The sequence below is a fragment of the Hesperophylax consimilis genome, chromosome 1 (assembly GCF_061612785.1).
Source record: "Hesperophylax consimilis isolate HC1 chromosome 1, BYU_Hcon_1.0, whole genome shotgun sequence".
Lineage (NCBI taxonomy): Eukaryota > Metazoa > Arthropoda > Insecta > Trichoptera > Limnephilidae > Hesperophylax > Hesperophylax consimilis.
The window spans coordinates 10043419-10058823 of NC_142836.1; the positions used below are offsets into that span (position 1 = coordinate 10043419).

At 36.7% G+C, this 15405-nt stretch overlaps 2 protein-coding genes across 11 annotated transcripts in view; one reads left to right on the plus strand and one right to left on the minus strand.

The window, feature by feature from the left end:
* LOC149426255 (uncharacterized) overlaps nucleotides 1-5174 on the plus strand; it is a 52205-nt gene extending 47031 nt beyond the window's left edge. The window contains exon 2 of the mRNA XM_089635432.1: nucleotides 5001-5174. Coding sequence (XP_089491558.1) covers nucleotides 5001-5174 — 174 coding nt within the window. The remainder of the gene's footprint in view (nucleotides 1-5000) is intronic.
* bsk (mitogen-activated protein kinase dJNK) overlaps nucleotides 1-15405 on the minus strand; it is a 205641-nt gene that overhangs the window by 63288 nt on the left and 126948 nt on the right. The window lies entirely within an intron of this gene.

A 15405-nucleotide genomic window follows, 5' to 3' on the forward strand; every position in this document is an offset into this window, starting at 1 on the left:
TTTATACAATGGCGGAATACAGTGTTGTCTATATAAAAAAATAACGCCAATACTTATGAAAAAAGGTTGTAAATTAAAAATAAAGGGCCTCCGCGTCCTGACCTCTCATTAAAGCAGGTTTGTGCCGCGAAAACCGAGAAATTCACTCGAGTTTTTAAACGTGAGTGGTACGCGAGCTGTACTTGGTTATGTGGTTGCGAGGAAACCAATCGGTTATTTTGCTTCCCCTGTTTAGTTTTTGGAGGCGACCCATCGTGGTGTAAAATTGGAGTAAACGATCTTTCCTTTATTAATAATTATAAATATAATTTAATTCCTATAAAACTTTTCTCATTATCTAATAATTGTGTCTAGTGTAAAGTGATTTAAAAACAATAATATGTAGGTACCCCTCCCACTAACTTTATTTAAGTTGTGTGACTGCTGCCGTATTCGACTATTTGACGAAGGACAACAGTAAGTAAATTTTAATTAGATATGTTTATCTTCTCTTGAATTTCTGAACCCCCTGTTAAAAAACCACGAACCGCCACTGGTCTGAGCTATTTACTCAAATTATTAGTAAATAGATCTTATAATCTTCTTATAATTCTCTAACTTCTCCATTCTCTTGCAACCCAAAGTAGCTTTTCATCATTTTTCTTATTCATACCATAGTAATGTATAGATTCTGTTCAAACTGTAAAATTCACCCGCCATAACACAAGGTCATCCCTAGCATGGAGGGTGAAATATCACAAAAACCATATGTACCCTCTAAGTCTTGTATTAATAAAATAAATAAATAAATAATAAAAGGAGGCTCTGTTAACAGAACAATATTAATTCTAGCTCGAGGCACTCGGGTGTTTAAGCCGCCTTTAAGGAGAGACTTTTAACTGTTAAGTAATTGCGATCTTTTCACCGTAGCGAATAAACACGGTCCGAGAGTTTAGAATCTTGAGTTATCCCAGGGGAAGTTGTAGGTGCGAGTATGTACCGTTAGGTAGGCTTGGGTCAGCCAGCGAGCCTATTGTTACTCCCCGCTATTAATCAATTCCTAACAAAGATAAATCGTTTTTTAAGCACCGGGGGCAGAGTCGAATTTAAACATTTTTACAGCCTCAAGTATTTATATTTGCCAAATAGGCCTTGTCCGCACCATCCCTTTATTTTGTTTTAAGGCCGCCTATGTCGCGAGATGCGAGCACTTTGGTTACACAAATAATAAATAACCGCGACGGAAGTAACATAAATCGATTTTTTTAAAAGAGGATAAAATATGATTCTGTTCAAAGTAGCGCGCTACGATATTATTCACTTTTAGTACTTACCATTATTACATTTTGCGGCTTCTTCTGTTGTAAGTTTAATATAAATATTTATGAAGAAAAACAACTTATATTACGTACATATGTAAGATTATATACGACAGAATAATAATTGTTTTTTTAATATTATATAAAATGGTTTAATTGTAATAATACAAATTATACAAATATAATTAACACGCGTAAGGTTTGTATAAATTAAATAATAATACAATTTTCAACATTTAAAAGAAAAACTTTAAAATAAAATTTTCTTGCGAACGCCGGGATTTAAACCCGCGACCTCCGGATTGTAAGTCGAGAGCCTTAGCCCTCGAACACGGAGGCCACGTTTGGGTGACGTAAAATTATTCAAGAAAACTAGATCTTCGAAACGGTCGACCAAATGAAAAATGAATTGCAAGTCAAGTTGGAGTAAAAAACATTGAGAAAATCTACGCAGTAAGCTTTGTATATTTTTTCTTTGTCTTTGTTCGTTTAATATTTCATACAGAGGCTTAGAGAAAAGTGTGTGCGGAGAGCGTTCCCCGACATTTTATTATAATTGAAAAAATGCCATATAAAATATTACAAAAGCGTTTTGTATGGAATTCGTAAATAAATTAGCAGTCAGTACTTACCAGAGTCGGATTGAGGTATTTTGGCGTTGGAGCACCCAATCAAACCCCCTTACTACAGTTAGATTTTCATACATAGGAAGGAGTAAAACATGCTGGAATATTTTTCACTTAATTTTAAAAAGGTTGGCTCAATTTTATTGCTTGTAACCTCTCAGATGTATAAACCTCTGTGTCTCCATGTTGCCATCATCTTGAGAGCAATACTATTTCAATACATATTTGAATATGTATTATTCGGGTTCGATAGTTTGCGAGTAGAACCCTTTGTGGGAAGTGAGAGAGCCCGTGGGGTATCCTAGACGGAATTGCAGAAAGCTAATGGGCACTACAGACCATTCAATTCGGTTGAGCGATTGAATCAATCTGGTTGAACCGTGTGGGCATGCGTTGTATGCGATATCGGGGCTTGGCTATCGAGTTGAACGGTTTTACCGCCAGAGCATTTAACCATCATCCAACGACCCAACCGCCAACCAAGTTGAATCATCTGTAGCGTGGTTAAGAGGTTGAAACAACTTTACTCAGTCTTCCTAGGGAGCTGTCTTGCGTAGTTATTTGTGAGCGTACATTTAAAGAAAAAAAGGACTAGCATGACTAATAATCGTGAAGATTTGACGTATTAAAAAAAAAATATATGATGATTTAACTATCTTGTGTGATACTACAAGCGAGATGTACTATGATAGAGATACGGAAACCAAACGCTTGTGATCATTCAGGAGCAGTTCAAATGGATTGAAAAGGATGCAACGAATGAAACCGAGCCATTTTTTGCCCACGTTTTTCTTCTTTTGGTGTGTCTCTTTCTTTTCATGTTAATAGATAGCGATGCTACTAGATAGATAGAAGTGTTTAGTTTTTTTAAATAAAGTAGGAGGCATGCTGCCGTTCCCAAGAGGAGCGAGTGACGGAAATGAACGAACAGTCGCTATTTCGCTAATTCGTCTGTGTGCAACAATCAACGGCTGACACACAACGGTTGAACCAACGAAATTGAGTAGTCTATAGGGGGCCCAGCCAAAGAAGCCAGCCCAAGGAAGGGGTTAGAGGGGGGAGGGAGTTTATTAGTACCCGGATTTAGGCTTGTCTAGGGGGAGAAAGCTAGGCACGAGGAACACATTGGGGAAATAAGTGATACATACTACGCCGACGCTATGGGAACATCGAATCGCGGGGGCTGGTGGTGCGAAATAATCAAATCGGCTTTATGCTGCCAAAGAAACATCACACTTGGGGTGACTTTACTACGCACATTAAAAGTAAATCAGTTATAAAATTGTGAATAGATAAAAGGCCTTTATGTTTTAAGGTAAGATATCGGATACCTTACATCGTGATGGGTGTAATCGAAACATTAGTTACAGAAACAAGTTACGAAGTTCTCGAATGGATGTATTGAATTAATCGCTAGGATCGATTGGGATACCGAAAACAACTATAGAAATTTACTATCAACCTTACAAATAAACGTGTTCTACATTTTACACAACTTATAAACAATATAATTTATAAATAATCGGATGTCTGTTGTGTAAAATTTAAAACAAGTTTGTTAGTAAGGCTGCACGTATATATTACATTCAATTGCAACATTTACTTTTTTTTTAATCCCCGAGCGATTGTGAAATAAAACACGATGAAGAATAATAATTTTGATTACGTAGCCTCAGATGAATTAATTTGTAGAAAATTATATTACGAATTCAAATTACTATTTTCAATATTTAGAATTATATAATCAAATCCCATGTATACAAATATAGGGTGGCCACATAGGTTTTCCAGTGCAGTTTCTATATTTTTCCCCGATATGTTATACTATTTAATAGTAGTATTTTGGAAAGTGGCTCAATAATATGGGGACCAGGGGATGCAACGTACACTTCTATGGTAGAGAAAGTACAAAAGAAGTTTCTACGTTATCTTTATCTTAGAGACTTCGGGTACTATCCCTATTTATACCCATCAGCCTTCCTTTCCGGAATGCTAGGTATCGATAGTCTTGTCAACAGGCGGAAAGCTGCCTTGCTGATGATGGCCTATAACTTGTTGAACGGTCACATCAACAATCCAGAAATTTTGAATAAAATTTTATTTTACGTCCCTGATAACTTCGCAAGAGCGCGTAGACACAAACCATTCATTCTTCCGAGATGTAGGACTAACTTACCATCAGCAATGCCTCTCGGAAGAATGATAGGCATTCTTAACTCACTAGCCTCTGACATCGACATTTTCCACCTGAGCATTATTAAATTTAAATTGCTAATTAGGCAATTATGATTGTATAATGTATCTTTGTTAATGGATATTTTTATTCTGTAAATATACATTTAAAATAAAAATAAATAAATATACACAATGTAAAAATCAATATCGTTATTATTTTAAATATAAATATCTAATGAATGTAACCTTAGAATATTAAAAACTTGTCCATTTTGCAATTAACAAAATAAGCATAATAGGTACACACAATATTATTATAATGCAATGAATAAATGCCATTTCCTGAAAATGGAAATGTGAAACGATTCGGAAATAATGGCTTTTAAAACTTTACACCCTACATAATATTACATTATATTTTCAGGGCTGCTACTGAAATATTCACTAGGCTATCAAATTATTCGCAACAGTTAAAATAAGTATTTTACACAGTGAAACATCTGAAATCTAGTTAATATCAGAAGATTCTTTACTTCAATATGTATTGTTTTTTAAGAAACATTTCCTAGACACTAAACAGCAAAATATTACGACGGAATGCGGACACGTTTTTGGTGATTTTTGATAATATAATAATTTAATTAAGAAAAATAGAGTTAAGACTATGAAAAATATGCTGAAAATGTATTAAAATTCAAAACTGAAGAGAAAACAGGGTTTTAAAATTCACTTCCAGGTTTTACCGAGCGAATTTACCTTCAAGCGTGATATTTTAAACTGACGTGGAATACCTATCAAGATTAGCCACACAAATAATATTTTACACTAGCCGTACCCCGCCATGCGTTGTTGTAGCTCAGTCTGTCTGGAACCTGTTCCTTATTAACCTATTCCCTGTCAGTACTGGAGCACCCGGAAGACCCACGCTCTTCACCAGTACCAGTACCAGTCGTCAACGAGTCCGGTCACCAGCAGCGGCGTCGTCTCACTGACCCGCACATTGACCAACACTTCACCGCCTGCATCCGGAGTCTTCATCATCGGTCCTCTAGTCATCTCACATACGGCAACCTGACTCACTAAAACACTGTGACCTTCACAACATCTTTCATTTCGTGCCTCCTCACCAGATCTCCAAATATATATTACAAGAACACACATGTAATCGAATGCAACGTTGTATTTTAAAGCAATTGGTGAAGAACTTTCGGAGATATAAGATTTTTAACAAACGAACCATGCCATTTTATTTATATAGATGGATAGATAGAAGATTTTCCACGAGTAATTTCACTGCGTCATTTCCTTTCAGTAAAAAAAACACATTAAATGTAAAAGTTGAATTACTGAAAAAAAACTATTTTTTGTTATAAGCAAAAAATTAAAATTCCACAATAGGACAATTGAATATTAAAATAACATATGCTTGAATATCATAAAAATCAAACACTGAATTTTACCTGACAATTCTGAAATTTTAAAGTTTTCCGTGTCTATGGTATGGTCTTCCCAAAAGCATTGTCCTAAACGTTTTGGAATCAGTATTATTATATTATATACAGATGATAGTGGTTTTTAAACGTTTAAGAATTAAAATAGATATTTATTGTTATTAAGTTTAATTTGTAGAACTCCATTTTATTTTTTAAATTTTTTTATATATACAATAATATTATTATTGGGTTTATAAAAACAGTTTATTTTTAAACAAGTTCTGCTGTGTAATTATTATTACGCGTGACAGCTGTTTCGCCCTCTAAAGGCATTATCAAACTGTTTATCAGTTTGATAATGCCTTTAGAGGGCGAAACAGCTGTCACGCGTAATAATAATTACACAGCAGAACTTGTTTAAAAATAAACTGTTTTTATAAACCCAATAATAATATTATTGTATATATAAAAAAATTTAAAAAATTAAAATAGAATTGACAACCCTAAAATATCCGCCCCGGTAGGGAAATATCAAGATCAAGGGGTGTATTGTATATTACCTGACTCTCTCAGCGAAATGTCACCCAAGGATGATCACGGGGATTGTGAGACACTGCTATATTACGGACGCTTATCTAAACAAAATCATTTCTTAGAAGAGGCGTAAAATAAAGGAGACGTCCGAAATGAAAAGACACGCTTTGAGGATTCTTCGCCTTATTGCTGGGATTAACTGCCATGAGAAATTATTCAGGGAAAACTGAAACACATACCTACTGTATATTCTTTATCCGTTTTTAGAGCTTTGATAGAATACAAGAAGAACACGGATTTCAAGTAAATTGAAAGATATTGCAGAAAATGTGGATGAAAAAGTATTTTAAATCCACCGTAGAAGATGTAAAATCACGACAGACAGAATATTTATTTATTTTGAATTTCATGCCCAGCTGGACTTTCACATGTTTTTTTTCACAAAGAACATCTAAATGAGCATAACATCACAAAAACAAAATACTCTACAATGCAAAATGGAAAAATGTAGATTAGGAATCTCTAAATTGTATAAAACAAAGTTGCTATCCGCGTATATCTGTTGGTGCGCTTAGAACTAAACTAAGAAACGGATTTTTATAGGGTTTTCACTATCATTTAGAAAATTTCTTCCGGGGGTTGTGTATATAATACAATAGTATATAATCAAGTCGTAAAAATATATTTTCGGGGACTAAATTACTAACGCTGGCTAAACCTTAGGACATACATCAAAATAATGTACTAGGTAATTGTATATATTAAAAAGGCCTACTGAAAAGTCCACTATGGTATATGTCTATCTCCTAAGGATAACCGCAAGCAACAAAAGGTACACGTCAGCTAGTAGTACAATAAATAAATGAAATAAGTCGAAATCTTAAGAATTTATTTCTTGATTGTTTCTATCGTGGGTGAACGAATAGGTAAGTGCCCAGACCGTTGGGTTGTACTCGATTTTACTCCTTACTAATGACAAGCACAATTTTTTATGGTTTGAATATTTTTTAATTGGCTGCATATTCTCAATACAAAACCCACATTTTTATAGCTTTATTTAATGTAATTTGAATATGATTAATTAATTTTTGTTTTTGATTAAAGTATACACCTAAATCATTTACCTCAGTTACTGTTATTAGCACTGCACCGCCGTGGTAAATAAAAACACAGTGTCTTCCTTGAGGTCTCAAGGATGACACTGTGTTTTTAGGTACCGCGGCAGAATATCATTGCAGAGTAATCATAAAAAAAATGTTTTTTTTATTTTACGATATCTCTTTATGCCAAAGGATGGAAGGATTGGAGCGAGATATATTCACATCATAAGGAACGAGATATATTCACATCGACAACGGGAACAGAATGCTTGAAGTATGTTTAGAGTGGAACCTGTTTGTGTCGAATACTTTCTTCGATCATAAAGGTATCCACCAATATACGTGGGAAAGAGGAAATGAGAGGTCAATTATTGATTTTGTAGTAATTGACTCTAGGTTGAGAGCTGTTACCGAGGACACAAGAGTTTTCAGAGGGGCTGAGGTCGAAACTGACCACTTTCTTGTAGTGTCGAGAGTAAACCTCTTTCGCGGTTGGCGCTCTAAAGTGAAAACGGTACCAGCTCCGACAAGAGTCAAAATAGAAAAACTGCAAAACGATAATGTGAGAAGTAAGTATGTGAATTGTGCAGAGATAAGATTGAATGCGAAGGAAATGGATGGTCTAAGCATAGACGAAACATGGAACCACATAAAAGTGTGTCTTTGTGAATCTGCTAGGGAGGTTTGTGGAATAAGTACGCAAGGTAGGAAGAAAGGTGATGCATGGTGGGATGATGAGATTAAAGCACTGGTCTCAGAAAAGAAGAAAGCATGGTTGTGTCTGATTGCGGCTGGCAGTGCTTCCAGCGAAGAGAAGTATCGAGCGAAAGAAGTATATAAGGAATGTAAGAAAAAAGTAAGAGTTGGAGTGAAAGAACGAAAGAAACGCCTGGAAGAGGAAGAAGGAATGAAAATGACAAACCATTTCCAAGAAAACATTAAGTTGTTTTGGAAAGAAGTCAAAAGGTCCCGGAGTGGCCCAGAAAACGGAAGCATGAAAGTGATAAAATCAAAAGATGGAAAAATGTTGACGAATGAGGAAAAAATAAAAGAGAGATGGATGAATTATTTCGAGGAAGTCTTCGAAAGCGAAGTGAATGACAGTGATTCCAGTGGCGAATCAGATATGAATGACGATGGAGTGAATGTTATCGAAATTAGCATGGATGAGATAGAAAGCTCGATTAAATGTATGAAGAATGGTAAGGCTGTTGGGTTTGACAATATTGCTGCTGAATATTTTAAAGGAGGTAGCCGTGTAATTCTCACATGGTTGTGCAATCTTTTTAACCAATGTTTAAAGGAAGGTTACACGCCTTTAGATTGGAGAAGGGCTGTGATCATGCCATTATACAAAGGTAAAGGGTCACGTATGGAATGTGGGAATCATAGGGCTATTAGCCTGCTTAGTTCAGTTGGCAAGCTGTATGGTAGAATTTTGATTGAAAGAGTAAGAAAGGAAACAAAGGATAAAATATGGGATGTGCAAGGTGCTTTCATGAGTGGAAGGGGGTGCATGGACCAGATCTTCTCATTGCGTATGCTCACTGAGAAGTTTCTGGCAAAAAACCAGAAACTTTTCTGTGCCTTTGTAGATTTACAAAAAGCATACGACCGAGTCGACAGGAAAAAGCTATGGAAGGTGTTGTCCAAGTATGGAGTGAATACGAATCTGATTCAGGCAATTGCGTCTCTGTATGAGGGAAGCGTTGCATGTGTTAGGGTAAACGGTGGTTTTACGGGGTGGTTTGATATCACAAAAGGTGTTAAACAAGGCTGCGTAATGTCACCGTGGTTATTCAATCTATACATGGATAATTGTATGCAAGAATTGAAAGAGGTGGGATTGGGCGCGAATTTGAATAATTTTAAAGTATGTTGCCTGTTGTATGCTGATGATGCGGTGCTGATTGCTAATAGTATAGATGATCTACAGTCTCTCGTGTCTAGGATGAACGAAGTATGCATGAAGAATGAGTTAATGATGAATGTAAGTAAGTCTAAAGTAATGGTGTTTGAAAGAGAGAGTAAGAAAACAGTGTGCAATATAATTGTGAATGGGGAATACTTGGAGCAGGTGGATGAGTTTGTGTATTTAGGAAGTATGTTTACGAGAGATGGGAAGGCTGACAGAGATATCGAAAGAAGGGTAAATGCAGGTAATTCCGTTAATGGAGGACTAAACGCCGTAGGCGCTAACAAAAAATTGTCCAAAGAAGCGAAGTTAGCAGTCCACAACGGAGTGCTGGTACCTACCTTGATGTATGGAAGTGAGGCATGGAACTGGCAAAGAAAGGATGAAAGTAGATTAAATGCTGTTGAAATGAGATCCCTGAGGCGTATGTGTGGTAAAACCATGTTTGATCGTGTGAGGAATGTGGAGATCCGCAAAGAGTGCAAGGCTGATGTAAGCGTAATGAGTAAGATTAAGAAAGGGACGCTTAGATGGTTTGGGCATGTAGAGCGAATGAGCGAAGATAGGAGTGTAAGGAGGATATATGATGCAAATGTGAATGGTAGCAGAAGTCGGGGACGCCCGAGGAAGACATGGCACGATCAAGTGAATCAGATACTCGAGTCGGGCCATGTCAAGAGTCAGAATAATAGAAGAGTATGTATGAGACGATGTATGAATGTGAATGAGGCAAGGAGTGTGTGCCAAGACCGAGTTGTTTGGCGGTCCGTCCTCTCTGCCTACCCCTGCGGGGAAACGGCGTGATGGTTAGTTAGTTAGTTAGTTAGTTAGACTGTTAGTCCACCACAGTAATGGGACGGGAATGACGAGATACATGTAATGCGTTTGGGATTCAGATGCCCATGCATAAAATCATTCTTCAGGCTGTGCACCAACCCTCGCATCAACCAGATATCAGATATGTGTATGAATTGATCGCCCATCATCAAATAATAATTAATCATAAGTAAAAGTGTAAGTTGCGCTATATTGTTGGTAGGGGCGCTAATAGGGGGCTCAGGCCCAACATGGCGGCGGCCATAAAACACTACCCCACAGTGCTCACTGCTCACGCTAGGAGTAGTGGGTGGTGGGAGGGCGGGGGGGTATGTGGGAGGATTCGCAAAAGGGGCGGGCATCGCGCACTTGCTCTGGGAGAATAAATATCACTTCCTTCTGGAGAATGTCAGAGATGGGCCGTGTTTGGAATAATTCCCCTGATTCTTAATTTTGAGAACCAATTTGCCTACTGATCACAATATACAGAAAGCATCTGGAATTAAAACTTTAATCTTAGAGGAATGCTTTAATAGATAACACCAAGAATGCGTCCGGCTACGCAGAAACATTTGCTGGACTGGATATTTGTAGCTTTAATAAATTATTTCTTCAAAATTCTCACGGTTTTTAGTCATTTACCAGCGCTGCCCCTTGTAAAATCACGGGATATTATTTTTCCATATTATAAAAAAAAACAATAAAAATAATATTATAGATATTAAAATAATATATAGGCACTTATCTGAATTTGTTCAAAAAAATAGTTTCAATTTTGAAAATTCAATGCAAATTCGAGTTCTGGGATCGTTAAATCGTTAGTTACAGACACACAGGCAAAAGTAGTATTTTTAACCGTTTGTAGTTTTTTAAGTGGTTGGACCAACATTGTAGGTAAATTATCTGTCATGATGATATGGAGACCCCTTTTATGGAAGACACCATCTTATTCTTCGCCCCCTTTATTTTGGAAGTAAGTATAAAAATATATAGCTTTACAAGGTTCTACATTAAGCCTCTTTATTATAATCCATATAATGAATCAACACGGAACTCAAATAAGTGATAACATTACTTTCCAATCATACGAACAAATAATACAGACGAACCTAGAAATACACTTAGGTACCCCCTCGAGGGGTGGAGATTGTGTTTTTCTAGCAAAAAAATACAACAACACGAAAATGATTTCGTTTAGTAATTTTATTAGGGAATACCAACTTGTCGAGTATCTATAGATATTGATTTCCCTTTCAATGCATTCCTTGTACAAACCAAGGAGGGTGCGTTTCCGTGTAAAATAAAACATGCAATCGTTTGGAGCACGCCAGCCACGATATAAAATCAACGAAAATATCATACACAATCTTCAAAAGAAGAGAAACAGATTAATTTAGAGGGTTGCGTGAAAATGGGGATACAATCAGTTATAGTAAAAGCCTTAGACATTCTAGATCATATTATATATATATATATACGCACTATATATACATATAAAGTATGTTCATACTATAATATAATGCTTTGCTGTATCCGTTAACGACCACACGAATTCAAAAATTAACTAACAAAAGGAATTTATTAAAGGCATGGCTCTTTGTCATTATCGAATTTTCCTATAAAACTCAACTCTTGGATGGGAAATACAACAAGAAACTTAAGTTAGTTACACTTTCGAATTATTAACAAATCCTAAGTGGTTAGAAAACTTTTAAATAACGTGTTTCTGAAAGTTCCTTCTAAGAAATATATTTCTTAAGGAGATTTTCCCGCGTCGTGATTGCAGACACTGAAACTTAATCAAGAATTCTATTTATATAATATCGTTTGCAAAGCGCAAAATACCATAAAATTAGAGGAAAACTTTACCGTGCAATAATGGAACAAAATATATTGAGTTACACGAAATTTGAATCGCAGAATTACAAAGATCACCTCGTTTTAAATATTCCCTTGTCGTCGACTGGATTCACAAAAATCCCGGACAGCAATCCGAGAGTGACCAAACCCGCACTAAAAGCGTATGTATTGGAATATTTTTAGAATGGCACGACTTCACGCTTCGCAGCAAGTTTTAATAAGCTGAAGTGAGCCACTAGCCGCTAGTCATAGCCAATAGCGGCACCGCGCACCGGACACCGGTCAGCAGGGAACGGGGATGCAATCAACTCCGGAACTCGGGGGTTGAAGTTTAGGGGTCGGAGGGATGACCGGTGTAAATAGACGGCCAGCCGAAAATTGCATATTATTATTATTAATGTAGGTGGGGTCCCCGGCTGTGACACGGCTAATGGATTCACTACAAATAATACGCGGGTCGTTAATTAACTCTACGGCGACACTTCAATCAAAACCGCATTAATATTAATGCTTACTTCCCCCAGTGGAAGGTTCGTGGAAAAGGATATTCTGTTCCTCCGATTTTAGTAACTCCACGGCGGTTTCCAAAATAAACAATAAATCCCACGAACAAAGCAAAATTTACTATATTGCTAAATGGAGATTAATATGATGATGGGACCTGGTAGCTTATACAAAATAATGACGTATCAAATTTTACACGGCCGTTTATTCGGTTAAGCCTAACTGGAATGATTTCGCTTCATTCATATGAATATCTACAGAATAATATTCATTTGCATTGAAGAGATTTACCTTGCATTAATCGGTAGTATTATTGGTTAGGTATTGTAAAATTGTATGTACCAACCTAAACCTTTTATAGAAAGGATAAGACTTTCCGAACAAAGAATCGTTTACAATAGAATACAAGCCGGAAGGAGCATCGTGAATTAGAAACAACACAAGGGGTCGAGCCACTACAAGAAAAGGAGGTATTAGCAAGAGCCAGTAAAACAATATGACAACTCCTCGGTACAATGATGGGGTGGAAGTGACAGGTGAGGGAACAAGAAGTGCGGAACTAGCAACCAGCAGCCACTAGGCGCAGGCACCGGGTGGAGTGCAGACAACCCTCCGAGGGGATGGGACACCCTCGGGGTAAATGGGTCGCGTAACAGTTTATGGGAAGGCTGTATACGCACTACGGGTTTAATCAGAGGACAGAAATGCGAAAAGGGTAAGAAGGTGCGACGGCAATAACGTTTTACAACTATTCTGTGATACAACGTCTGAACCTGAACACCGAGCAGTGAGCATGAACTCTGAATTAAAACAAAAAGGTTGTGGAAACGTGATATCACAGTGGAATACGACTATTGGTTCGGATGCCCGCAATAATTATAAAAAAATGCACAAAACATTACCTGACAAAAGGAAAATTGCCATTCAGAAAATTTACAAATGATCAAGGTTGGTGGGTAACTATTGCGCAAATTTAATGAAAAATTTTATATTTCTAACCGCCTTTTGAAATTAGGTAACAACGCTGTATCCGGTTTGCTACTTTTACATACATCCCCACCGCTATCAGAAAAAAAATGGGACTGAAACAGTGCTGCGAGGGGACGTGAAATAACATTAGATACACTTTGTATGCTTATCCAGACATCCAATTCTCTCGCTTGTTAAATATCGATCCAAGTACATACACATGATATTCAAAAATATGTAAGTACACGATACGTACGGAATATTTGGAATGCTGAGGGTAAATATTTGATAGTGTAAAATGACGAATGTTGATATTTATCAGAAAGATGATGAGTAGGTGTGTAATTACTACAAAGCTTCGGCTGACTTCAGCACCATCTTTTCTCGTTAAAAATTATTGATTAAATGTCGAGTCGAGTCTTATTTTTTGACAGCTAAGCGAATATTTCAACGCATACTATGAAAATAATGTTGCGTGTTGAAAATAGTTGTGTTGACCTAGACATTTCAGAAATAAAAATCTGTATAAACTGTATTATACTAGAGTTAACCGATACATGAAAAAAATATAAAATCACGTATTTTAAAATACAATGTGTAAATAATATTTGAACTAAAATAAAACAAAAAAATATATTATTGAGATCAGAACGTTTTTCTTAATGCTTAACAAACATGGATTACCGCAGTATTGTTCTATTCTGTTGTTTTATTTAACCGTATGCTGTGATTGTATCGGCTGGGGAGCCTACAAAGAAACATCGCCAGCCATTTAGTTCTGCTAACCCGGCGCGCGTTTCTTAACCCCCGCCCCCGCCTCGGGCAACGGGTTCCAGGCTAAGGCGCAAGGCTTGAGGGGGGGGGGGGATTAATTGCTTGGCGGAGCGGGGGGTGAAAACTAAATCGTACGAAAGTTAAAGAACTCAAATATTTCACAAAACTTCAGGTGGAAAACTCTTGGGAAAAGTTTTGCAATCAAAGAGGAAAATAAGAAATTGAAAGAGTACACACAATAATATGTCCGTATTAAGTATTATATCTTCCGACCAGCAGAGCGTTAATAAATAAACAAGAGGAGAAGATTGTCTCGATTACATCTTCAGAAAATAAAAATGTGTTGTATATTCCTAAACTTAAACGGCATAGTCCAGTGGTAACGCATTGGACTGCCATTCCGAAGGTCGCGGGTTCGAACCCGGCGTGCGCAAATAAATTTTATTTGATTAATTTGTGTTATTTCACAATTGATTAATTAAAATAATATATAGTATATTTGCGGCACGTTCCAGAGTGGAAGATACTACCAGTATCGCCCTGGTGTAAGACCACCATTCAGAATTGAAACGTTGCTCCAAACGGCTTTAGCCGTGTTTAGTGACTAGATCTGAATAGCCAGGTACTTCCCCACCTTCCTCTTTCCCTTCCCCACTTACCTTCAGCCTCACAACATCCCCCAATTGGGGATGCCATAGTCTCACTGGCTCCAGACGGGAACAGTTGGGACTCTTGTGAGGTATTCACTATAAAAAAAATAAAAAAAACTTAACATGAAAGCAAATATTGAGATAAAACGTGAGATTTAAAATACCGGGATGGATGTTCTTTCACTAAGAGATGGCAGCACAGGAAAGTCTGAACGATGACGCACCATATAATACACAGTAGAAATATAAAATATTCATAATATAATATGTCGTCGGCTTAGGCTACGTATAAACCGCAGAAATTCACCGCGAGCAGACACGAATTATGCGAAAGAAGCGCGTAACGCCGTTTGCTGTTGCTTCGTTCCTTTCCCATAATACGTGGCTCGGCTTGCGGTAAATTTCCGGTTCATATGAAGCATAACGTACCTTGTAAAAATTTGTACAAACTTTTAAAATATGTCCATAGCAGGAATACCTCCTATGGACATATTTACCTACATAATCTACTGCACTATTTATGAGTATATTGTGTAAACTATGTAAATTTACATGTAGAAGCCTTTTTAAGGGGCGTAAATAAATAAATTTAAAAACCATCTGAATTTTGATTTAAAAAAAATCGAGAGAGCATAACACTCTTAAAAATTTTACTACTAGCCCAAAACTAAATATTTCCCGTATGTCCACCATTATCGGCGGTTAATAATTTATTATGAAAAAATATTTTGATTTCGGAATTTGATCTGAC